Genomic DNA, 27,195 nt, shown 5'->3' with positions numbered 1-27,195 from the left:
CACAAAACTTGGGTCACAATACAATATTATCAAGATATTGCAATATCACTATATATTGTGACATTTTTCCCAGTTATCAAAATTAAATGTATAGATAAAAAAGCAAGTGCTATATATGTTCATCAGAAGATATTGATCATTTAGTTATTTTGAATCCATATTGTTTGGGGTTTGAGTCAGTCCATGTCTGAGACTGCTTCAATATGGTGCTGCTTGGCACAGCGAGAAGGGCTCCGCAGCTGTACCTGCCAGAGTGGCGGTGCAGAGGTAGCCAATTTTTCCTTATTGTTTTAGGTTAAAAAAAAATTGTTTTTTAAAAAAGTGATGTTAGGAACTGAAAGATCGATATTATAGCAGCCCGCCAACATACATCTCCAAATCGATTAGTTCCCACACCCCTAGTGAGCGGGCACACAGGCCATTGTGATTGAGTGCAGTACTTGTTGTTTTCTTTAAACAATTGTACCTGCTAATTCCAGGCCTTTCTGAAGCTCTCCACAAGTGGTTTTGGGCTCTTGGACAACTCTTCTGATAATCAGATTGCAAAAGGATCCTTCCAGAAGATGTTTTTACAGAATTGTATCAAGTGAAACTAAAACTTTTACACTTCATGAGTTCTAGGTAGAGCATATTAACTCAAATTTTTGTACAATAACTTCTCTAAGTCTGTTGCTCTGCATCTAAAGTCATATTTTTCTACACTCCAGTTAACAATCAATCGATTACTAATATTGCTTAGTAAATATTATTGTTTCTTCTATTTCGGATCAAAGTCTTTTCTTATCTCATTTCATCCTCAATGAAAGAAGAAAAAAAAAAAGGTGCAAACAATAAAACTGTTAATTAACTGGTTATTTATACACCATTAGCACTCAACGAGACAGTCGTTCCGTCAGTGGTTTACCAATCCTCTCCTTAAAGCCTTATTGATTGGTTGGTATCTGTGGCACGATGTGGATGATTTGGTAAAGAGAGACCAGGTGGCCGAGCAGCAGGCCTCTGACTGTTGACTAGAACAGGATGCTGAACCAACATGGTTTTCATGGCAACCAATCATTTAATTGGAAATCCTTTGGTACACTGCTCTCTGGGACACAGAATGAGGAAAGGTTGAGAAAGCACTTATGGACATATGTCATTCAATATGGTTCAAGTCAAACGCCAACACTCTGGTGTATATTTCAGTACAGGCATCAGCTGCTCAATGACTAATGTTTTATGGGTCTCATATGTTGCTCTGCAGTCTTTCAACAGATAAAGATGATGGTCAAAACATGTTCAGATGACTTTGTATGTTTATATTAATATTATGTAATTATAATGAAGAAAATTTTAAAAGTTATTTAAAAAATATTTTGCTCTAAAATTCATCACATTTCTATTCAGGTTAATTTTTTATGGATTTTTTTTCTTGTACTTAACATCAGTAATTTCGCTTTGTGAGCAGAAAATCATCTTTTTAACTAAATATTGATAAGCAGGAACTAGGGCTGGGAAATAAATTGATTTGATCTTATGATCAAATTCTTTGTTTATAAAGATTTAATTATTATTAAGATTTTTGGAAAAAAATCAAGATTTTTTTTTTCTACCAAACCTCATATTCGATAAACTAGTGCACGGTTTAAAACCACTTGCTGCAAAGATTAAGTACAGTAGGTTATTTTTCATTGCTTGTTGTGAAACATAATTGTGTTACAACATTTTTCACAGCTTGAATTTGGTTACCCTTTAAATTAAGGTGACCTCCCAGAGGGGATGATTGAAATAAAAGTTAATTTGGAAAGAAATATGTTTGTGTTTTTTATTATGAAACATAAAACAAAATCAATAAATCGAATTTGGTGGGGGAAAAAATTCGAAACTAGCCCTTTTAGGAACCCATTTTTTGTGTTATTAGAGGTTGAGATTGATCAGCTTGTTGATGTCCGTTTCTCCACCTGCTTTTTAAAAACTGGCCACATGGCTGGAAGCAATCAGGGAAATTTTCCTGAACACAGGTCCAACATTTTATTGCTCTGCAATCTGAGAAGCTTCTTTTTCTGATGTCATCGTTAATGTAATCCAAAGCCTTTGTAGATACATATTCACAGTTCTATGCCTCATTAATAATCTGATGTACAATCTGATGTTTTGGACCAAAATGCAGACCGACACTAGCAAGCAGCATGGCTTTTAATGAGATTTCTTCATGCTAATAAAACAGTAACGGAAGAGGAGACACGGAAAAGAGCTGATAAACACCAGCTAAATGACTGGAACCTTAACTAGAGGAGAAAACAGGTGCAAATGGAAGAACAAATGAGGAAACACAGGTGCAGACAATTAAATAATTACAAAAGACTGTCTAAAGGAGGGCAATTATCTGAGATAAACACTGGAAGAAACAAAATGAGGGGAAGAATCCAACAAGCCAATATAATGAGTAAAGGCAAAAACAACTTAAAACACTAAGAAAAATGGATATAAACTAGAAAATAACTGGAACAAGGTAAAACCGCTAACAGGAAAATAACAGAATATAGAAAGACCAAAAAAGTAATAGCTGGCTTACGGTAAATCAAAGATGTGGAATCCTTATAGTAAATTTTATAAAGGTAACAAAGAAAAACTTCAAATTGGGAAAATAACATGTAAACAAAAACAAATACTTAGAGCGTAAAAGTGAACTAAGAAAAGACTTACATTAAAAAAAACATCTAGGCAAGAGCCAAATTATGACATGTGCTTTATTCTCTGTAGCTTTAGAGTGCTTTCAAATGACGCACTGCCTGTCATCAATAAAACGCTTACTTAAGAAACACTTACGCTGCGGTCTGTTTGTTTCTGGCTTTTCAACAGCAACAAGTATTTTATTCCTTACAGAGTTTCCCCTGGGCAGCTTTAATATACTGCTCCAAATACAAGAAAATAGGCTGTAGTTGTTGAAAACCTGACATACCAAAACATGCCGAATGTCCCAACGAGGATGTTATTGGCAAAGTCCTGTGCAGCAGACCAACGATATGTATTTAGACCTTGGCTGCTTTCAAGAACAATGATCAGGGATAGGAGGCTGTGATTGGAGACAATCCAGTCACCAATAGTTCTGATCTTGGAGCAGCTTTGTTCAATAATACTGGAAAATCAACAGACCATCACTAGATTGATATTGATCATTGGAAGGCATTTGTCTTGGGTGATATTGTTCCTCCTGCTTCTTATTTGATTTAGTATTCTTGATCAGAATTTAGAAGGGTTGTATGAGGCGCTTCATGATGGTCTGAGATAGGACCGATAGTGATTTTTCCTCAAGGATTCATTAGAGAAAATTACAGGTTTTAATTGGTCTCGTCTTGCAGAATTCCACTCTGTCAGGGATACCGTGTGTGTGTGTGTGTGTGTGCAGCTCTTTCACTGCATGAAAAGTGGGATTTTCGTCAATATGCGGCACTGTAGATTGTCGTGGAACTTCAGGTTAGCGTCAGTTTACGACAATTTGCGGGCTTTGCCGAAAACTCCCGTAAATTGTCAGAAATTGACGTGGACTTTCTTAGGCAGTGTTCCCCCCATGCCTCCCCCCCATGGAATTCTAGGGGAGGCTTTAACATGTAAATGAACATGCTGTGAGCTATACAAATGCAAATCAGGGTTGCAGGGGGGGTTTTACTCCAAGTGACATTTTTCTAAAAGGTAAGAAAATCTCTGATACAAAGAGATCAGGCTCAGTATAGCCTCTTACATTTTAGCTTGAATTGATTTATTTAATTAAAGTATAGAGACCAAAACAGATCTTTAGCTGACAGAGCAATACATTTAGAGCAGTAATTATAAAATAAAAAAAAATTGCATTTAAGATAAAAAATAAAATGTTGTCTGTCAATATGCTCAATTCACAATTACTTAAGTGGAAAAGTTTCAAGAAATGAGTCTGAGATGATTCACTTTATAACATGGCGCATTATCCTGCTGGAAGTAGCCATCAGAAGATTGGTACACTGTGGTCATAAGGTCCGGCCAGGTCAAGATCCGCAATTGCAATCGCACCAAACAGGAAAAAGAACATCGACAAATTCCGGTTCGTCAAATTAAAATATAGCAGCAACAGATCGGTGACTAGAAATTATAGCACAATTCTTATATATAAAAAAAAAAAAAAAACTAACACCGTTTATTTAAATGATTGGATCCAAACTATTGGTTATTCACCAACGAGGAAGCAGATTTCTCATCTCCATCAAAATATTTATTTTATACCGAGGGACTTAAACTTTAATCAAATCCATTCAAAAGAAACTTCTTATTACAGGAATGAAAAGAGATGCTGAGTTTGGGAGTAGTGAACAAGTTCATTAAAAAAAAGCAGTTTTGAATTATCCTTATCCCCGTTACAAAAATCTACAAAAATATATATATATATATTTGGGCAGAAACTGAACATATGCTGGATGATGGTGGGATTTTTTTAATATGTCATATTAAATTAAGCGCTCACAGGGTTCATACAGGAATGAGTGACTCTAATTGAATGCTATTTTAATGCTATTTGAAATGATTTTAATGCCATCAACAAGAACCATGTACACAAGTTATTAGTGTACATGAAATATGAAGGAGCTGTAAGCAGAGTTCCATGACTCCTGTATGTATGTAAACACACAAACACACACACACACACATATATATGTATATATATATCCTCTAGCTTTTTCTCCGCCTGGAGCGATATAATATATCTGACGAAATTTATTAAAGAATTATAAATACTTTGATAAACATATTTAAATAATTTTAGTGCCAATTAAGGCATTGATTTAAAAAAAATGAATGATTTTTTAATTATTTTTATTGATCCGCGGAAACCCTGGTTCATCTCGCGCATGCTCTTTACGATCTCCAAGAAACTCAGAGCGGCGCGGAGGATGGATGCTTTGCTTTGTGCAGGCGGTCTGGAGCGGAGTATGTGGGATTTCGGGGTAAAACTCCTCTTTGACGCGATGGCGACTCTGCATCGAACAAGACGAACTCAAAGAAGAGATGCTAGTGGTAAATATATGTTCGATTACTGCCTGCTAGGCTAAAAGCAGCCTAGCCTAAGCTACGGCTAATAGCAGCCTAGCCTAAAGCTACGGCTAATAGCAGCCTAGCCTAAAGCTACGGCTAATAACAGCCTAGCCTAAAGCTACAGCTAATAGTAGCCTTGCAAGAACAAGCTTTATTAAAGTGTATTTTTTGTGATTCACAGGAAGCAGAACGCCGTCTTCACAACTCGGAGACTAATTGCAGGCGCTATGAACCGGAGCAAGGGTAAGATTTAAAGAATATGCTTTCATTCTGCGGTAAAAGGCAATGGATACGGATAGATACCGATCATAGCTGTACATTTTGTTTTCACAGGCCTCCTATTTGCTCGGAGCCATATCAGCAAGTCCAGATTTGCACGATGTTGATAAAGACGACATTGTGTGTAAGTGACTTGTTTTAATGTTTTCTCCTTCCTTGTTACTGTGACTTGCATTTGATTTTTTATTCATACCACTCTCATTTAATTGTTTTCCAGCTGCCTGTAAGACGTATTTTGAGACGGTACGCAGGAGCTTCAGATATACGCAGCCAGCCAACACGTTGCGTTGCGGGCTATCTGCTCGGAGTCGGGCCAGAAGAAAGAGGGTAAGACTTTATTTGGTGACTATTTTTCAGGTGCATTGATAAATGTGTTGTGTCCATACGCAGTGCGCTGATTCATTGTTTTTTTTTCAGCTGCTGAAAGCGAGGCAGAGTGTGCTAGCAGATGAGGAAGTGGAACTCTGGAAGTCCGCCACCGTCGGCCTCATGTCCGACGTAGAAGATGGCGTCGTTGGCGGTGTCTCTGGATGGATTGTACGGTCGCCGCCATTTCGTAGGCCGGATCTCTCTGAACTCTGTGTTAAGCTGCAGTCCCGGTTAGAAGCGATGCCGAAGTACAGGGCCACGCACAGTAGGCGTCTGCACATCGGACCTGCCTCGGAGGGAATGCTGCCAGTTACCTCCAACCCCAAGGAAGCAAACGGACCGTTCACGGAGTTGTAATTTTTAGATACGCATGTGTTTGGATACGCGTTGTATATAGTTGTGTGTGTTTTAATAAAGCTCTTTCTTTGCATAAACAGCTTCCTGGCAAATGTTCATTTCCTGTATAAATTCATTCATGTCCTTGATGGTAGCCTAATAATTGTGTAGTAGTGTAGGATAACATAAATACACAGCATATGAATGAATAAATATATGAATGAATAAATATATGAATGAATAAATATATATTCATAAATATATATATATATGTAAATTTATATGTAAATATATATATATGCCAACCAATCACGAGCGACTTTACTTGTTTAAAAAGAAGTGGTTCCGTCCAATACTCAGTAAGAAAATTAAAGCCTGGCGTGGCCACGTTTGGTTTTGCTGCCAATCACGAGCGATTTTACTTGTTTGAGAATAGTGGTTTCAGCCAATACTGAGTTCAGGACAGTTACTGTGTAACTCACCTCCATTCGGTGAGTGAACGCTGGCGTGGATGTCGCCGCTGCTCACCGCTGCTCAGCAATCCCGACGGCGGTCTCCTGTTAACAGCCGACCTGTCCGCGGCCTACCTGTCTATAGCCCACCGGCCCACCTGTCAACAGTCGACCATCACCAGCGGACCAGCCACCGGCCCACCTGTCCACAACCGACCCGTCATCAGCTGACCGGCCACCGGCCCACCTACCTACAGCCGACCCGCCACCGGCCCACCTGTATACAACCGACCCGTCAGCCCACCGGCCACCGGCCCACCTGTCTACAGCCGACCGGCCCTCCTGCCAACAACCGACCCGTCAGCCGACCGGCCACCGTTCCACCTGTTTCCAGCCAACTGGTCAACGACATACCTGAGGATCCCTGGCCCTCCAGCCCTTCTTCCGTATTGGATGATGTGGATCCTCCGGTCGCTGTGGTGGTTTACGCTCGGCTGCCTTCTGGTGTCACTTGCCCAACTGCAAGCTGACGCTCTGTTCCAGTACTCCGTTGTTGAACTTCTGAAGCTCCGACGCCATGTCGACGTCCTCCAGCCTCCACATGGTTGCTCCATCCCCTCCGACATCGCCTTTCAGCCCAACCGGAGATACATCCACCGTGGATCGCGTGGTAAGCACTTTCATAGGAACCCCGATCCCTCCATACAGACTCTGCTCACCACGCGCCGCCGCCCTCGTCAAGCTCGCCGGGGTGCTAATCCGGCCTCCCTGGCTAGCTTACCCAGGGTGGCTAACCCCGCCCCCAAACTTAACTCTGCAACCGTCAGCTTCGGTCTCTTGAACATCCGCTCACTCAGTAATAAGGGGCTTTTAATCAGAGACGCCATTGCGGATCATAATCTTGATTTTTTATGTTTGACAGAGACCTGGCAGCTTCCTAATGATTTTATCTCTCTTAACGAGTCTGCACCACCTGGCTTTGTTTACGTTTGTCTGCCTCGTGCGTCTGGACGCGGCGGAGGTCTCGCATTGTTTCATCGCGAGAGTTGGAAGGTTGTCCCAATTCCTGCTGCTCCTGTTTTTTGTTCTTTTGAATATTCCGCCTCACTGCTGCCTGGACCCTCTCCCACAGTTATCACCACCGTCTACCGTCCTCCTAAATATAATAAGGATTTTTTGACTGACTTTTCTCAGCTCCTCACACATCTCTCAACCCTCTCCCATAATCTGATTATTTTGGGAGATTTCAACATTCACATGGATAATATCAGTGCTTCTCTCTCCAGAGACTTCTCATCCTGCCTGGAAAGCTTCGGTCTACATCAATACATCCACTTCCCAACTCACTGTAAAAATCATATTCTAGATTTAGTCTGTTGTTCTGGCATCACCCCCTCTGACTGTAAATCCCATACCGTTGCTTTTTCCGATCACATGCTCATTACTTTTAACGTTAAGCTCCCCCTGTCTAAAATCACCCTCCCTCGCATCATCTCCTTCCGGAATGTAAAGGACATCAACATTGACGCCTTCACCTCTGACATCAGTAATATCCCCAGTGTATCCGCCTGCTGCCCACCTGATGAACTGGTTTCCCACTACAATCAAAATCTCCATACTCTTCTGGACATCCATGCTCCTCTGAAATCTAGATCAGTCTCCTTCACTCACTCAGCTCCCTGGTTCACTCCTGCTCTCCGTCACCTCAAATCTCGCGGTCGTCAGCTGGAACGCCTTGCCAATAAAACTGGACTCACCATTCACAAAAATATGTACAAGGATCGCATTGCACTGTACAAGACTTCCCTCTCTTCTGCCAAATCTGCATATTACTCTAACTTAATCCACTCCAACCGCCACAACTCCAAAACTCTCTTTTCCCTTCTCACTTCCATCACCAAACCTCCCGACTCCCTTCCCTATCATATGCAATCCGATGACTTCTGCAATAAACTTATGTCCTTTTTCGTCTCCAAAATCACAAATATCCATAAACACCTGACCTCGTCTGGAGCTGCAGCTTCTGGAGGCGACCCGGCTACCCCCTACCCATCTTTTGCAACCACCCTCTCCAGTTTTGACCTTCCATCTGTTCAAGCCATTTCTGACTTCATTCATAAATCCAAACCTTCCACATGTCAGCTCAATCCTCTCCCGTCCACTCTGGTTAAATCCTGCTGCTCTTCATTTGCTCCTCTCATCACCAAAATCATCCACTCTTCCTTAAGCTCTGGTTCAGTCCCCTCTGCACTCAAAACCGCTACAGTCACCCCAATTCTGAAAAAACCTGGCCTGGACCCCACCGACTTCAATAACTTACGTCCCATATCCAATCTACCCTTCATATCCAAAATTCTGGAAAAATCTGTTGCCTCCCAACTCCAAAACCACCTGATGTCCAATAATATTTACGAACAGTTTCAATCTGGCTTCCGTCCTCTGCACAGTACTGAAACAGCACTCATCAAGATCTCTGACGACCTCCTTATGGCTTCTGACTCTGGACTACTTTCCATCCTCATTCTCCTGGACCTTACAGCAGCCTTCGACACCATCTCCCATGCCACTCTCCTCAGTCGACTATCATCCATCGGTATCAGCTGCACCCCTCTAACCTGGTTCACTTCATACCTCTCAGATAGGACACAGTTCATACAACTCAAATCTCATAAATCCATCTACTTCCCTGTTTCTGCTGGTGTGCCCCAAGGTTCTGTCCTGGGGCCCCTCCTGTTTATTATCTACATCCTCCCTCTTGGCTACATCCTCCGTAAGCATCATATCAAATTCCACTGCTACGCGGACGACACCCAGCTCTACCTTTCTACTCAACCATCTGCCTCACTCCCACCAATCTCCCTCACCCTCTGTCTCCAAGAAATCCATTCTTGGTTCTCATCCAACTTCCTCAAATTGAATAGCTCTAAAACCGAAGTCCTCCTAGTAGGCACACCTCACACTCTCTCCAAAACTAATAACTTCTCGATTACCATCAATGATTCAACTGTCCTCCCCTCCCCTCAGGTTAAGAGTCTGGGTGTCGTCCTCGACAGCACCCTCTCCTTCCAGTCCCACATTAACAACATCACCCGGTCTGCCTACTTCCATCTGCGTAACATCTCTCGTCTCCGTCCCTCCCTCACTCCCCAAACTACCACCATTCTTGTTCACAGTCTCATCACTTCACGCATCGATTACTGTAACTCACTTCCTTTTGGCCTTCCAAACAAGTCCCTCCAGAAACTACAGCTCCTCCAAAACTCTGCAGCATGCCTGATCACTCGGACCCCCATTTCTCATCATATCACTCCCATCCTGCAACAACTCCACTGGCTCCCCATCAAACAAAGAATCATCTTCAAACTCCTCCTAACTACATTCAAGGCCCTCCACAGCTTGGCTCCATCTTACATCTCAGATCTCCTTCACGTTAAAACCCCCATCCACTCCCTAAGATCCTCCCACTCCTTCCAGCTCTCCGTTCCCTCGGCCCGTCTGGTCACAATGGGGAACCGGGCATTTAGTCGCTCTGCTCCCCACCTCTGGAACTCCCTCCCTCCGGATCTCCGTACTCTGGACTCCTTCCCTCTTTTCAAATCCAGACTCAAAACTTTCCTGTTCAGACAGTCTTATCCCATCTAGTTCTTACGCATCACTTCAATATTGTTCTCTTCCTTTTCTTCCTTTGGTTTTATTTTACTTCCTGCTGTTTTGTTTTCTGTGGCATCTTTATGCTTGTACTGTGTAGCTTCCTGTTTTTAATGTTTTTATCTGCCTGTACAGTGTCCTTGGGTGTTGTGATAAGGCGCTTTCAAATAAAATGTATTATTATTATTATTATAGTAGGTTATTCAAGCCAGACCTGGCCAGCCGCGCGGGTTTGCTGCATTCATATGCTAATTAGGGCCATTAGTACAGCTGATCGCTCTCCACATACGTCAGAGTCCGTTTCCGACAATTTGTGGCACGACAAACGCGGACAAGCGCGGGTTGCCAATTGTCGGAAACTGATGAAAATCAGGCAGATCTGCGGGAGTTTACGGGGGTTTACGGGGACGAAAATCTCACTTTTCATGCAGTGTTTAAGAGAGGATCTTTGTGGAGAATCTGGGTAGTCTCCATGGGTGGAGCTAATCAATCTCATAAGAGTGTTATGCTTTAAAGAGCCTCCAGCCTTCTCTCAGTGCTGGTTTCTTGTTGTTTTTTTGCTCCTTCCATTTTCTTGCTCCTCATGTGTGTTTTTCCCTGATGTCTCCCATATTTAAGGTATTTTTTTCTGTTTGCCTCACTTGCCTGTGGAAACTTATTAAATCTGCAAAGTCATCTCTTCCTCCTCATCTCTGCATTTGGGTCCTCAAAAACCTCCTCCCAACCTGACACACTCTGTCTTTATTTAGTGCTGAGGAAGCTCTACACTAATGAAAACATCCTCATTAAAAAGAGATATACCTGGAACTTTCTTGACCGTTTTGGATGCCCAAAGTCCATTCAATACTTAGTGAAAGTTTTCTTGCATTTAAATGCAAAGCCAGCAGTCATGAAGACTGTATAATTATGAATAGATATAACCACTGTTAAAACAAGAGAACAATCAGTTCAAGCACATCTGCCCTTCTTTTATTGTTTAGTAATTAGATTGACACAGGCATCTTAGCTTCACCTGCTTTATGTGATTATACTGAAAATAAATTAGATGACTGAATTTGGCAAATTGCATTTGTAAGAGTTTGGTTGTGAGATAATTTTGTATGACTTCAGCAGGAACGGTTGAGATGCTGTTTTTCAGTGGATCTGAGATTCTCTTCAAAATGTTATAATACAGCAGATTTATTTAGACTAAAACTTTTCTTTAAAAAAAGATATTTTCAGTCATTTATTTATTTATTTTTGTTTGAGTGTTTGTTTGACTCACTGCATCCAGAACACTTCCTCCTTCTCAGGAGTCCTTTTGTGCCACAAACACTACTATATTGCCTGTATGGCAAACCTCTCAATAAAAGTGGAGGGAGACAAATATTAAAGTGAATACCAAAACTTAAATTGATGTTATTTATTTTTTTTGGTTGTTTTTTTGAAAAGTTCTGCCTCAGATGCTGGTATGTTTATGACGGCAGGAGCTGTCCGCTATAATCATGTTTTTTTTTAAAGTCCACAGAAAAGCTGCTTTTCTCTATTTAAATATATTCCCAATGACAGATGAAGACAGTGATAGAGGGAAACAGAAAGCATTAAGTTAGACCTAGAGTGCTTCTCCTTTAGCTCCAAACAGAAAACAGCCTGATGAAAAGGACGGGGAAGCTGGATGGTTCCAGAAACAACCCTTTTTTTCGAGGCTGAATGAACATGGGCCTCGCGGGCTGTTTTCAGCGCTCTGTCTCCTGAAAGTGTAACACTTCTCATCGTATTCATATAGGCAAGATTTATTCCCCTCCAAGCTATTTCACTGCCTCGTTTTAAATCTCACATAGTGCTCATGAGCTCCATCTTCCTCCTTTAACCTTTTATTTTTCATTCTACTTGTAGCCTTTACACCTTACTCCTGAACTAGAAATTCTATTCTAAAGAGTATGTCTCTTTTTTACAGGATCATAAATGCTTTATTAAGGACAAAACATTTTCACTGTCCTTAAACTAGATGGATAAGAGCTAGGGCTAATGAATTTGACAAAAAAATCTAAATGACATTTAGTTTAAAACAATATTGCAATTTAATTTTTATCCCCCCTCGCACTAACGACAAGCTTTCTTCATATTTTAGTATTTTCATTACCTTGAAAGCTTGCTTGTCTAGAGTCAGTCTTTGGAGGATTTTACTGTAACCTTTGTGCAAACAGTTCTTACCTGTACTTGCATGCACAGATATGTATGTTTGCTGCAATTCTCATCTCCTCTGTGTGGCGGCAAACCCCTTTCTAATCGTATTACCACCACCTTAAGGGATGGAATGAGAACTTTTGTCTATTACTCTTGCTAAATTTGATGTAGCCAGAACTGAGTGTCTTTCAAATGTTAAATTATTGCTTTATTAAATTGCAATTATATTGTAAAAACTAATAAAAACATGAGCGGCATCTTCATCTTTGTATCTTCATCTTTGACACCTGGTTGCCATGCTCGGGTCTGGACCAAAGGTGTGGCCCTACCTGATGTTTAAGACCCAATTAAGATTTAATCCAAAAAATAAATTACATTGAGAAACTAAACTCTTATAATGTAAAATATTCAGATGAACATTTCAAGAACAACACCTTTCGCTTTCAATTTATTTTCAAAATCAATAGGACCAATTGTTGTTTTAGCAGATTTAAGCTCCATCCTATTTTTTGTTTTGAAAAAGATATGGGAAAAAAGTAAAGCACCGTAATTATTTTTATTCAGGCTGGTCTTAAGCATGCTATAACAATTCTAAACCTGTTGCTGCTTTAACCTCTAACCTCTTTTAGATGAACCTTCAAAGTGAAAGGCCACAATCAGCTAAATGCTCTCTTTCATAACAATCTAAAATGAGGACTATCCACTTCCTTTTTCATAAACCCTACATTGCTGGGAGGATATTTCTCCTTCCTTCACTAGTTTGGCTCTAGTATCTGAAAGACTGAGGATAATTTCTTTCACACTGCTCTGCTGCAGATTCATTATCTCCCAAAGGCTTCGACAATTATTCATCCGATGTGCTCACTGCTGAGACGAGGGCTATATTTAGGTTTCCCAAAATGACCTCAGCTTTGACTGGCACACACTCAGGCCAAATATTGGAAATTCAACACCTTGGAATAAGGAAGACAACAACAAAGATTTGTTTACCCTCACATCATCGTCAGCAGCAGATCTGTTGCATGGTCACAAGTGAGAGAATGCTGCTCTGAGTAAGGGAAAGAAAAGATGACACAGAGGCTAAGTTTAGTCTGTGCTGCTGGGCCTGAGCTGATGCACAGTCTGAAAAGCTTCTGTTCAACAAGAGTCATGGTGGTCATGAGGCCAAATGTAGGGGGATCGCAGTAAAAACAGTGTAAGGTAAGAAAATAGCAGATAACCGGGGCCTTTTAAAGGTAATTTTGTTAGTTAATGTTTTCTTATTGTGTTATTAAACTACCAAAACTTTAATATATTAGTATTTATTCGGTGATAAACCAAAGGGAACCATGGTAACTCAGAGGGAGCTATAGAGCTCCATAGTTCAGCTGGCTGAATATTCTATGGTGCTATTACAATACGGCCGACACCATGCTGCAACATGGCTTTCATCAGTCGAGTTTGAATTAAGTTTGAGATTAAAAATGCTCAGTACTGTGGAAACATCTGTTAAGGGCTGTAATAGATGTGAGACCTAAGCAGAAGTTCACCACCCAATAGGAGGACAACCCTACACCTCTAGCTAGAGTGCTCAGGGGGCTGGGAAATCATTTAACCTTAAATGCGCTGCAAAGAAAGTGACTTAAATGAATAGCCTAAACAAAAACTTTTGCTTACATTACAAAATGTCTGTCTTGTGTCACTTATTTCAAATATAAGTTAAACAGCACTTGTTGTCCACTGAACGTTGTTTTTGTTCTCCGGACATGCATTCATTATTGCCAGCTGAGAAGCCCAACTCAACACAATAAAGATGAAAAACTTGAATCTTTTTCTCATTGCCTTATTGTTTTATTTCATCCATCCATCCATCCTTTCATTTTCTTCCGCTTTATCCGGGGCCGGGTCGTGGAGGCAGCAGTCTAATCAGAGATGCCCAGACTTGCCAATCCACACACACCTCCTCCAGCTGCTCTGGGGGGACCCCGGCGTGACACCACCTCCGAAGAGGACATGCCTGGAACGCCTCCCTAGGGAGGCGACCAGGAGGCATCCAGAACAGATGCCCTAGCCACTTCAGCTGGCTCCTTTTGACATGGAGCAACAGCTCTACTTCGACCTCCTCCAAGGTAACTGAGCTCCTCAGAAAACCCTTATGGAGAGAATAAAATCAAGGACCATGACATCGCCCGGCATGGAACAGCCAGGGCCCCAGCCTGGAGCCAGACCTGGGGTTGGGGCTCGCATGTGGGTGGCCTTTCCCTACGGGGCCCGACCGGGCCCACCCCGAAATGGATGATGTGAGCCCACCCTCCTGTAGACCCACCACCTGCCGAGGGAACTCCAGGGGTCGGGTGCAGAGAGGACTGGGTGGTGGTGGAGGTGGGAAGCCTCGTCGACCCGGCCCACGCATGCAGCTTCTGGCTGTATGGACATGTTTTACTTCATGTAATATTGTTATTGTTAGTTTCTAAGATGAGCTTTTAAACACATGATGATGGGGGAATTCTGATACATAAAACGTGCTTATATCAAACTGTATAGTGTTAGCTTATGCCGTCCAACATCTTTGCTCCGTTCGTGTTGCAGATACAAGAACGTTACTGACCATTTTTAATTCCCGTTAATCATTTTCTTTAGGATGCATTATGAAGTTTGTAGAGCTACTCTGTTTAGTACTGGTAGGATCAGAACTTAACAGCATCCCTTTCTACAATTTCCACATGAGCAAATTACCTTCACAGCCCCTGTCGGCCCCTAGAGTTTTGGTTATGTCATGTGAAAATTTTGGAAGATGAAATGGGTCAGGTTGTAATCTATAAATGTATCATAGAAATGATTGTCATGTACTAAACAACTGATAAGCTATTTTTTTAATGTTGATTATTTTGACAATCCTATTCCTCTGACCTGCTTTGCTTATAACACTTATACCTAAAAGCATATATCAGATGGAAATGCCGTTGGAAGCAGATCTTGTTAAAAACACTGAATTCTTTAAAGTGCTTTAGGACCTTGGCTCCTTTTAGGCCTCTCTCCTCTGAATGATAAAAAATAAATAAATAAATCCCACCTAAATCCCCCTGAAAATTGAATGCAAGTTTCTATTTTTAGACTTTTACTTTTTTCAGCCAGACTGAAATGTATTTACCTGAAACATTTGGAGTTTTATAACAGTTTCTTTAGACTTTTTGTTATGAGAAGATCTTTTCAAAAAGGAAGCTAAAATAAAATTTCAAAGGATGCCAGTGTGACTTGTAAAAATGAGAAAATCATCTAATACCTTCTTACACTGACAGTAATAGTTCAGCTGTCTTCAGGTTTTCCCAGCTCTTACACTGTCATGGACGCTAAAAGCCCATAAAGGCATGAATATTCATCCTCTGTTCTTCTGCAAGGTCCATCTTTTTCTTGCACACTGTGAAAACACGTGGAGGTTTTAGATAAATCATAAAGCTAGTGAAACATCTGAAATGGAGAATTTCCATTCGCTGACGTGTAAGAAAAAGCAGCTCTTTATCGTAATCTGGAATCCCTTTAGAACCAGACAGTTGCTTGGGCATAACTAAGGTCAGAAGAGGTTCTATTATCTTATAGTAAGATGAGGAGTAAACAACAGCATCTTGGCGAGTTTGTCACAGGTGTGAGAGCATCACATTTTGACCATCCTTGGGAATGTTTACTCAACACTTTTTAAAGAGAAACTGTCCCTCATTCAATCAGATCTCCAGAGCTCTTTTGGAGTCTTTGGAGTTTGGTTATGTAGTTCACATGTGTAAAATGCTCATAATTGTCCCCAGAGGTGCATCATAGGTAATATGTTGTGATCAGGCTTAGCCAAGCTTGACTAAAACTGTCTGATATAATATTGATCTTTCAGTTCTTAATAATATTTTTTTTCTTTTGCATTTTTACTTAAAACAATGATTAAAAATGGACTACCTCTGCAGCACCATATCTGTAGTTGAGGCCGTCACAATTGAAAACGTGGACTCACTCCAACCCCAAACAGCATGGACACCAGAATAACTAAACTATAAATATCTTCTGATGAACATAAACAGCATTTGCTTTTTTAATCTATACATCTAGTGTTTAGGGCATTAAAAGGCTCTGCCCTGCCACCCTTAGAGACATTTATAAAATAGAATTTGCGTCACTTGGACGAAAAGCATAACGAGAAGGGATTGTGAGATCCAGTTCAGGAAATGCACTTTTGCACATAATTCTCTCTCAGTCAAGGGATGCACTGTAAAAACTTCAATCTAAATAACAATTTTTTTCTTAAAATAAGTGCTTTTTTTCTTTATTTGAGGAAGGAAGTGAGGCACTTTGCCAGTGGAACAGACAATTTACACTTAAAATAAGTAAAAAAAATAATTGCTGTGTCTTATTTCAAGAGCATAATATCTAATTATCTTATTTTAAAAGTAAACAATCTTATTACATTGACAGATCATCTTATTTACCTACTCAAATTAAGGACAAATTCACTTAATTTATGGGAGCTCATTGGTAGAATTCTCTTATGTCTCTTATTCTCTCTTTGGACAGAAAGAAGGCCACGATTCACACCATTTTATCATCTGGAGGGGGGACACATTTAATTACGAAACCAAATTCATATAGTTGTCTTAAACACTTCATACATCCAGTAATGCTTAGTCAAAATTCAGTTATCCCCCAACCTTCAGTCCATTCTAGGCGGCATTTATAGTTTTCACATCGCATTACGTAACTGCACATGCACAGGAATATCATGTCGAAAGCTTACTGGAATTCACATGGGCTGGTCTGCGTCAAAGTCACTCCGACCCTCAAAGAATGTTTATACAGATGTTCTCTGTTTTGCCAAACCTCCTCATACATCATCTAATTCCATACGAATAAGGCATTAGATACTTTATTATTGCTAAGTCTCATACTTGACCTTCAGCATGTACTGTTTTGTTCCTAAGTAAGTATAGGGCCACGTTTAAGGATATATATAAGACAATAAAACTGCTTCTACAAATTTAAGACAAACTGTACTTATTTCTAGATTGTTTTCGCCGTGTGCATATGTTGGGATGCATTGCCCATAGCAGTCAAGGACAGTGCCACCTTCATTTCATTTAGGAAACAATTTAAACAATCACTACTTGGTAACCACATTTGTAATCACTAGTAAGTACGTTAGATGCTTTAAAGTGTAGAATTTGGTAAAACGCACTTAGCAGTATCTACATCATTTAATACCATGCACCTTAGTAGCAAAGCACTTTAGCATTATCTACCTCAGTATCGAAATAATAAAACATTAGCCTACCTCAAGTATGCAGTCCTGTTCACCGTATGTTATCACATCTGTGGGTATTGCATTGTATTTCTTCTGAAGCAGTCTAGTGTTTTAATGAGTTTTGTATGTCTTTTTTTCATTGTTACATGTATGTTTCATCTGTGCTCTGTATTTCTTGTTACACACACCATGTTTTTCCTTGTAACTAGCCAACTAGCTAAATTCAAGTATTAATTAATACATGTTGTCCCTTTCAAATAAATAAATAAATTTTATTTGATAACTCGGAAAAATATCACAAAATATAGTGATATTGCAATATCGTGATAATATCGTATATTGAACCAAGTGTCGTGACACGTATCGTATCGCAACACCCATGCCAATCTCACCCCTTGTCAAAATGCATGTTGGATTAATCTAGAGTTGTTTTATTATCATTTTGTGTTCTTTATATACAGGATGTAGTAGAAATAGAAGAATGATCCTTAGTTTGGTCTTTTTTTGTAGATGCTGTGGATCCATCTGTGTTTTTTTTTTTTGAAGTCTTCATCCTCAGAGTTCATTGGGGATGTTCACAGTGTGAAGTATTTGGTGTGAAGTAGCAAGGATGAGTCAGCTCCTCCAAGTTAGGCAAAGGTTCTCAACCAGAAAAAGATTAATTTTACATGTTGATGGAAATGTATTTTTTTACTACCCCAATTGATAGAGTTTATATCTTATTACCCAGTGATCACAGCTGAAATTTGGTTCCTCTGTACGGTGGTCAGCTGTACCTCAGAAATAAGTTGAGATGTTACATCAAAGGGTCTTAATTGAGGGTGTTTGTCTCCTTTGAAACCCTCCTGGTTGCCTCCTCATTTAAAGTTTCTAGGCACAACAATTTGACAGAAAACCCTGAAGCAGACTCAGAGCTTAACAGGGGAAGAATATATTGTGTGTGGCATGGGAGGACTTTGGAATAATTCGTTCCATAACAAACATTAAACAAACCAGGCTTTACATGGGTAAATGATGAAGGGCCACACAGCACAGGCTCTCACAGGATCAGTTTGTTCAGACATTTCTTAATCTTCAGTAACACCTAAAAAAGTATTCGATCAATAGTTCCTAAACATAAAGTTATTATTGTTTTCTAACAGTATAATTCCTACTTTACTGCAAATTTTACCTTTGAGCATCGCAAATTGTTCACATTAGTAAATTAGCGTAAAAAAGAGAATAATTTATTTTGACTTGAATGCAATTAACTTGACAATAAATACATTATAATAGGCTTCCCTAAATACATTGCACTTTTATGTATGGCCTAATTAAAGTACCTGAAGCGTGCAGGGATCGTTTGTTTGCCCCATGTATTCCCTGCACTGCCAAGTTTTCTATCTGCATGACTCTAATTGCAGGTCAACTAGAAAAATGCAAGTAATTTATCTTCCCATTACATCACATTAATTGTAATATACCTACATGCTACAATGGGTATCTAGGGTGACCTTTCCTCTTTCATAGCCACTATTTATGAGGCTGCAAGTAAGGTTTGGCTAAGTCAGTTTGGAGAGCAGTTGGTTGTTTGTATCCGCTGTATAATTTCAATGAGGATTTCCTCCAGTTTGATTGTTAACTCCTAATTCCCCACTGCGATAATTAAGATTAAAACGCAAAGCTTTTCAAAGGGAGAGAAGCTGCAGGTGTCAACTCAGCAGAGCAAAGGCAATTATGGGAACAAGACATATAGTTTCTCTCCAGTCAAAGTTTAAAAGCTTTTGCATGATAAAGGTTTTAGAGGGTCTGTACTGTGAGTTGTACATTTCTGCCCCCCTGAGATTTCAGGATGATATGTGACCATATTATCTTTGTTTTTCCACCAAGGATCACCACCACAGCCGCCTGCATGATGGACCTGCGCAGATACCCACTGGATGAGCAGAACTGCACCTTGGAGATTGAGAGCTGTAAGCAACAGAGTGTAAATGTTTGCAAACTATTTTGAGCAATGCTAAGTCAGATTGGATGGATATCACTGATGGACTGTTGATTTGACATGTGAGTCTGTTCCTGAGATATTATATAACTGCACTGAAATAAGCTGTAATTATCTTTGTTGAACAGATCCAAATTTTAGGTTTATGAGGTGAAACTAGACACTCTCACATACAAAACATGATCAGAACTAAAATATATTTAAAGAAAACATTGTGTGACGAACCTATAACAGCAAGCTTAATCATGTAAAGAAAGACTTATAATGTGGAGACTTATGTGTTGATCAAATTTGCAAATTTAGCTGATTATAGATGTACAACATTAGCATTCCAACTGGTTATAAACTTTACGTTTTAAACTCCATCCATCAATAAAGTTGTTTATCCATCCCTCTGTCCGCCTGTCCAGCATACCAACTAACTAACCGGGCAAATTATGCTCTAGGTAGGGCCAATTAAAAAATAAAACATGGAAGACCCCAAAATAACTTCCTACACTTCCTTCATCAATGTATGCCTCTGGGTCGAGGGCTCATTTTCCTTTTAAAATATTTCTACATCTATGTTTTATATTAAAATAAAATTAGATTAACAAAATATTTCCATTGCACTGCTGCCTTATAGCAAGAACGTTCGAGGTTCGATTCCTGGCCCAGGGTCTTTCTGCATGGAGTTTGCATGTTCCCCCTGACCATGTGTGGGTTCTCTCCGGGTACTCCGGCTTCCTCCCACAGTCCAAAAACATGACTGTTAACATGACGGTTAATTGGCTTCTCTAAATTCTCCTTGGGTGTGAGTGTGTGCGTGAATGCTTGTTTTTCCTGTTTGTCTCTGTGTTGGCAGCTTGTGATAGGCACCAGCACCCCTCGTTATCCCAGCTGAGATAAAGCGTGATGGAAAATGGATGGAACATTTTTATTGAGTACTCATGTGGATTTAACATATCAAAGGTTACATTTTTATCCAAGTTTGTGGAGACATCAGTGTACCGGTAAAACTGTTTTCTGAGATCAGAATCTTCTGCCTCAGCTTTTGGCCAGCTAATGCAAACTGACAGTTCCGATTTGACCGGACCTGTCCGGAGGGCCTCTGTTGAATAATTAACAATGCTGACATGAATTGTTAAAGTCTCACACATTATATATATATATCTACATTTAGAGAACATGGAGCACCTTTCCACCTAGAGACTCTTGGATAAGTCATGAGAATGCAAGAAAGCCATATAAGCTTTGAAAAAAAAACCACTTACCTGCATACTTTGTTTTATGAGTTGTTGTTTTTTTCATTATAGCTTTCTGCAGAAAACGTAACCAGTAGAGGCCTGCAAATTAGCCTTTGTCTTTATACATATATGAAAAACAGGGGAAGATGGAATTTTGGAAATTAACAAAGCCCTACCATGAAATGGGAAAAAACATTCAAAATGTTTTTATATAATTGATTTTGAGAGATTTTATTTGTAAATGAACTAGAAGCAGGATGAGGAAAACCTTGACTATACTATTGAAACTCAACTAAACTATAAGCTATGTAAAAGAAGAAGGAAAAACGCATAGTTGAAAACCACAATCAATAAAATGATCTCACATTAAGGCATGATCACATTAAGGCATGGATTTTATGTTTGAGAATTAAGTTAATCTAAGAATTTTAAATGTAGCTTTTAACTATTTTAGAGCAATTGGAAAGTTTTCACCGATTCACAATGCAAATCAAGGATGTTAATAGTATTTGGCAAAAGCATGTTTTATGAAATGAATTGCTTAATTAGAACCCAATAACCTTTAATTAATTGATTCTTAACCTTCTTTGATTGAGCTTGTGGTTAGCAGACATGAGGGGATTCATCATGAAGGACACTTTGCTCATATTTTGGTAATCAAATTGTGCTGAGGATATGTGGAAACACAACATGTATTAGGAGACACAAGTTAACATTAATTTAGTCTTTAAAACCGTAGTGAAAGAGAGTTTTTCTTAAATTTATAAACAGTTCAAAGCTTATAAGCTTGTGTACCGTGCTGCGCAAGTTCTCAGCTTGTCTGTCACAACAGTAAACACATGAAATGTTTAAAAATCATTAAAAAAAAAATAAAAAACAGCATTTCTTTTGCCGGAAACTCTTGTTGTAAATTTGCCAGATTTGTTTTGAAAGAGTTGTCTCCAGTATTTAGCAGTTTAGCATGGCAGGCCCATAGCAGCAGAGCTCCCCTTTCTTCCAGATGTTTGAAACGCCTGGTCTCTTCAGGCATCTGAAAGGTCCTGAAACTCAGAGAGAAATGTTGTTGAACTAATTTTTTTAATAAATGTGGTGCTGAAGTTAGCCACCAAGTCCACTTAGCCTTTGATCAGACTGCAGAATGAGATCCTTGGCTTGTGTTCTTCCATGATGCTGCTTCTTTATTGAAGAAGCCCAAGATCAGCCCTGAAAGAGGATGACAAAATCATAAAGCAGTTACTTTGTCCTAAGAGCACTCTGGAGGGCAGGATTGCATATCTTGTGGGAGTGTCTTGGAGAGGGGATGGGATGGGTGGATGTGTGTGTGGTTGGGGGATATGCTACTCACAGTAGAGCAAAACTGCATCGTCTTATACCAATGATCACAGTTGATATTTGGATGGATATTGGTCCCCATTGTCCAAAATTAATACAGTGGTTTATGACCCAAAAAAACCCAATCTGTACAGTACATTATCACCATAGGATAAAACAATACTTTCCCTACAGAACATACGCTAATTCTTATTGCATCATTTAAGTATCCCTGATGTTCACGGATGTAATTTGGGCAGGGGGGAGGGCTTTTTCAAAAGTCCTTTTTGGTCCCCTGCACTTTTTACTGTCCCAAAAAAACAAGGTTATGCTAAAGTATGCAGACAATTATTGAGCGCTAGGACCAAGCGGAAAACCGCAGCTCAAGCTGAGGCCAGCTCCCCTGACTTTGTTGGGAGCTGGAGAAATTCCACCTTTCTCCAGCAGAGTCCGCCGTGGATCCTCTGAGGGAGCCTCCTGCACAGCTGCAGCTTGTCTAGATCATCAGAGGATCTACTACTTAAGCTGTCTTCAGACCTTGCCTCAACGCCGCAGTGTTGTTCCAGTTGGAAACCTGTGCCTCCTCTGTGAAAGCTCTGGAAGAGCTAACCTGCCGAGCCGACCCTCTGAGCCAAACCCGAAGATTCACAGAGAACCTCCAAACAGCTCTGGACTTGAGCTGGGTAACCCTAAGCCAAGGTCTGTTCTAAGTAGACGTGAGACGCTGAAGCAGCTACGGACTCTGCTGATGAACTCTTCTCCAGAACCAACAGTGACTCTCCCAAAGCTAACCTCAAGAACCCTCAAGGTACAATCAGTAGACTTCTGGAAATCAGACCTCTGTTGGCAACGCTAACTGAACTGTCTCTCACGCAGACTCCGGTGAACCAGAATCCAGGCCCCGAACCTGAACCAGAATATTCAGTGTGTTTGTGCAAAATAAAACTGTTAAACCTTCATCCTTGTGTCCGTCAGTGGTGTTCTGCATTCTTGGGTCGCTTTCAGTGAACCCATCATGACAGAACACTGCGGCCAAACTCAAGGCCCAGCAGATCACCTCACCCGTCGACTGGAGGAGCAGGATGCCCAAATTCAGGGACAAACCCAAACGCTCCGTGAGTTATACCGTCTAGTTGACTCTCATAACCAAATGCTACAGAGTTGTGCTAATTATCTGAACAGCGCTAATGCTGTACCACAACCATTTCCGGGTCCAGTTCCTCCTCCGAGGTCACCAGCAGTGACGTCATCAGAGTTCCGTCCTAGTCTCCCAGAAAGATTTTCTGGCAACATGAAAGATTGCAAAGGATTTTTATTTCAATGTCGGTTGATTTTTCAGAACTCCCCTGGCTGTTTTTCCACGGATCACAAGAAGATAACTTTCATTCTCTCTCAGTTAACAGGAAGAGCCTTGGAATGGGCTCAGGCAAGATTTGCTGCTGACGACAGCTTAAATTGTTACTACTCTGATTTCATTTCTGAATTTACCCAGGTATTCAACTAAGAAACTGACCAAACTATTGATTCTAGAGCTCTTTTCAATCTTAAACAGGGAAACTCTTCGGTGGCTGAATTTTCTATTAACTTCCGGGTTAAAGCGGCAGCTTCCGGATGGAACCAAAGCGCCTTGAAAGGAGCCTTTTTCATGGCATTAAACGAGCACATTAAAGATGAACTCGCAGCCCTCGACGAACCTGCTACCCTCGAAGATTTAATTCGCCTCTCCATCAGATTAGATAATAGAATTCGAGCCAGAAACAGTTCAAAGAAGCAGAGTACACTTTATTCTGCCTCACATAACGTGACTGTTTGTTCTCCCTCTACAGAGCAGCTGCCCATACAGAGGCCTAAGCCCCAGTCTCTACCATTGCCTGTTCAAGCCTCTCATTCGGGCGAAAGAGATGTCGAACCCATGCAGGTGGGACACACCAGGCTCACACCAGAGGAGAGACAAAGGCGTTTGCTAAGCAAGCTATGTATCTACTGTGGTGAGAGTGGACACTTCATTGCTGCCTGCCCGGCTAAATCAAAAGCCTGGGCCCGCCAGAGGATCTGAGGAGTCTGGCGGGCCAAATAAACACTAAGAAATCTCCTCGACTGTTGCTGCCTGCCACACTTTTCTGTGCTAACCAGAGCCTCTCTTTCTCTGCATTCATCGACTCAGGCTGTGAATGTAACCTAATCGATTCTAACCTCGTCCAGCAACTCCAAATTGAAATTATTCCTCTAACTCAGCCTCTCAGAGTATCCGCTATTGACGGAAGAAGACTCCATCAAGTTACCCATCAAACTCAGCCCCTCAAGCTACTTCTGTCAGGTAACCACCGAGAGACAATAACATTTTTTGTTTTTCCCTCTGCATGTTCCCCGCTGGTGCTCGGTTTCGAATGGTTGGAGAAGCATAATCCTCACATTAACTGGGCTAAACGTCACCTGGAATCATGGTCCATCTCATGCCACGAAAAATGCCTTCGTTCTGCTGCCCCCTTGGTGGGGTCTCCTAGAGGTGGGGGGGAGATGGACTCTCCTGACCTTTCTTCAGTTCCCTCTGAGTACCATGATCTTGCCCCTGTCTTCAGTAAGGTCAGTGCGACGTCCCTACCTCCACACAGACCACACGATTGTGCCATTGAACTTCTACCTGGTGCTCCTTTACCTAGCAGTAGATTGTATAACATTTCTAAGCCCGAGAGAGAAACAATGGAAAAGTACATCAACGAATCACTAGCTGCTGGAATAATTCGCCCTTCATCTTCCCCATTGGGCGCCGGGTTCTTCTTCGTGGGAAAAAAGGATGGTTCCCTGAGACCTTGTATTGACTATCGAGGTTTGAACCAGATCACTATTAAAAATAAATACCCACTGCCTCTTCTCGCCTCTGCTTTTGAGCCCGTACAGGGGGCTACTGTATTTTCTAAACTGGATTTAAGAAACGCCTATCATCTCCTTAGGATCCGTTAAGGCGACGAGTGGAAAACTGCCTTCAAAACACCCTTGGGCCAATTCGAATACCTGGTTATGCCCTTTGGTCTAACCAACGCTCCAGCCTGCTTCCAGGCCCTCGTTAACGATGTTCTAAGAGACTTTCTCAATGTATTTGTTTTTGTGTACATTGATGACATTCTCATTTACTCCAAGGACCTCAATGAACATAAAAGACATGTCCGTCTTGTTTTACAGAGACTGCTGGAGAATAAACTGTTCGTGAAAGCCGAGAAGTGCGAATTTCATCAACCATCAGTCACCTTTTTGGGGTTTGTGCTCGAGGGCGGCCAGGTTAAACCATCTGAGGACAAGATCAAGGCAGTTTTATACTGGCCAGTTCCTGAGAACCGCAAACAATTACAAAGGTTTTTGGGTTTTGCTAACTTCTATCGTCGGTTTATCAGAAACTACAGCCAGACCGCCCTTCCTTTGACTTCTCTGACCTCTGTCAAACGCAGCTTTCAGTGGACTCCCGAGGCTCAAGCAGCATTTGAAAAATTAAAGTCATTGTTTTCCAGAGCACCAGTCCTCATGCAACCTGATCCAGCTAAGCAATTCATCCTAGAGGTGGATGCTTCAGATTCCGGTGTTGGAGCAGTCCTTTCCCAGAGACTAGACTCTGATCAGAAGATACACCCCTGTGCTTTCTTCTCCCGTAGGCTTTCTTCCGCTGAGCAGAACTAGGATGTGGGTGACCGAGAACTCCTGGCCATTAAACTGGCACTGGAGGAATGGAGGCATTGGCTGGAGGGAGCTGAGCACCCGGTTCTTGTTTGGACAGACCACAAGAACCTTGCTTACATCCAGTCAACAAAACAAGCTAATCCTCGCCAATCCAGGTAGTCAATCTTCTTTTCTCGGTTCAATCTAATCATCTCCTACAGACCCGGTTCCAAGAACGTGAAGCCCGATTCTCTCTCTCGTCTCTACTCCGTCGATCATCCCGAGACACCTGAACCCGTCCTTCCGGCTTCATGTACAGTGGGAATGGTCAACTGGGAGATAACTGACCTCATCAACTCAGCCCTGGCCACTGAACCCGATCCTGGTAACGGTCCATCTAATCGTACATATGTTCCATCTTCTGTCAGGTCCCGTCTCATCCAGTGGATGCATGCCGCCAAATTCTCTGCTCATCCAGGAGTCAGTAGAACAGTAGCTCTCATCTCCAGACGCTTCTGGTGGCCCACTCTCCACAGGGACGTAAAGGAGTATGTGTTGGCTTGTCCCACATGTGCCCGAAACAAAGCCTCACACCAACCTCCCTCTGGCCTGCTTCAACCACTTCCTGTTCCCTCGCGTCCCTGGTCCCATATCGCCATTGATTTCGTCACCGGTCTCCCTGTCTCCCGAGGTATGTCCACCATATTCACTATTGTTGACCGCTTCTCGAAGTCCTGCCATCTTATTCCCCTCAGAAAACTTCCCACGGCCTTCCAGACCGCCCAGCTTCTCATTAAGCATGTATTTCGGTTACACGGCATTCCCCAAGAGATCCTCTCGGACAGAGGCCCGCAGTTCATCTCCCAGGTCTGGAAGGCTTTCTGTTCTGCTCTCGGCTGCAAACCCTCTCTCACCTCTGGTTACCACCCCCAATCGAATGGTCAGACTGAACGCATGAATCAGCAATTGGAATCCACCCTTCGCTGCCTCACGTCCAACAACCCCGTGGATTGGAGCCAATTTCTGCCATGAATAGAATACGCCCATAACTCCCTCAGATCTGCATCCACTGAACAATCCCCATTTCAGGTCAGTCTCGGCTATCAACCACCTCTTTTTCCCGCAGACGAGAGAGAGATTTCGGTGCAGTCCGTCAACCATCATATCCGCCATTGCCAAAGGATCTGGAGGGAAACCATCGCCACTCTCAACCAGTCTTCAGAAACGACTAAGCGCTTCGCCGACGCCCGGAGACGTCCCGCCCCCGAGTACACCGAAGGCCAGGAGGTATGGCTGTCCACTCGATCACATCCCCCTCAAGGGGATGTCTCGAAAACTCTCCCCTAGATTCATCGGACCCTACAGGATCACTCGAGTCATCAACCCTTCAGCCGTCCGTCTCCAATTACCTCAGTCCCTCCGGATCCACCCCACCTTCCACGTGTCCCAGATCAAGCCTGTCTCCTCGAGCCCTCTGTG

General features: G+C 41.5%; 1 protein-coding gene across 1 annotated transcript in view; it reads left to right on the top strand.

Annotated features, from left to right (window-relative positions):
- Positions 1 to 27,195, top strand: part of gabrb1 (gamma-aminobutyric acid type A receptor subunit beta1) — a 67,506-nt gene that overhangs the window by 30,471 nt on the left and 9,840 nt on the right. Inside the window, exon 5 of the mRNA XM_038290649.1 lies at positions 19,420 to 19,502. Coding sequence (XP_038146577.1) covers positions 19,420 to 19,502 — 83 coding nt within the window. The remainder of the gene's footprint in view (positions 1 to 19,419; positions 19,503 to 27,195) is intronic.

The sequence above is a fragment of the Cyprinodon tularosa genome, unplaced genomic scaffold (genome assembly GCF_016077235.1).
Source record: "Cyprinodon tularosa strain WSP-4 unplaced genomic scaffold, ASM1607723v1 ctg286, whole genome shotgun sequence".
Lineage (NCBI taxonomy): Eukaryota > Metazoa > Chordata > Actinopteri > Cyprinodontiformes > Cyprinodontidae > Cyprinodon > Cyprinodon tularosa.
Note: the sequence above shows the minus strand (reverse complement) of the source record. Positions and strands in the feature narration are given on the sequence as shown.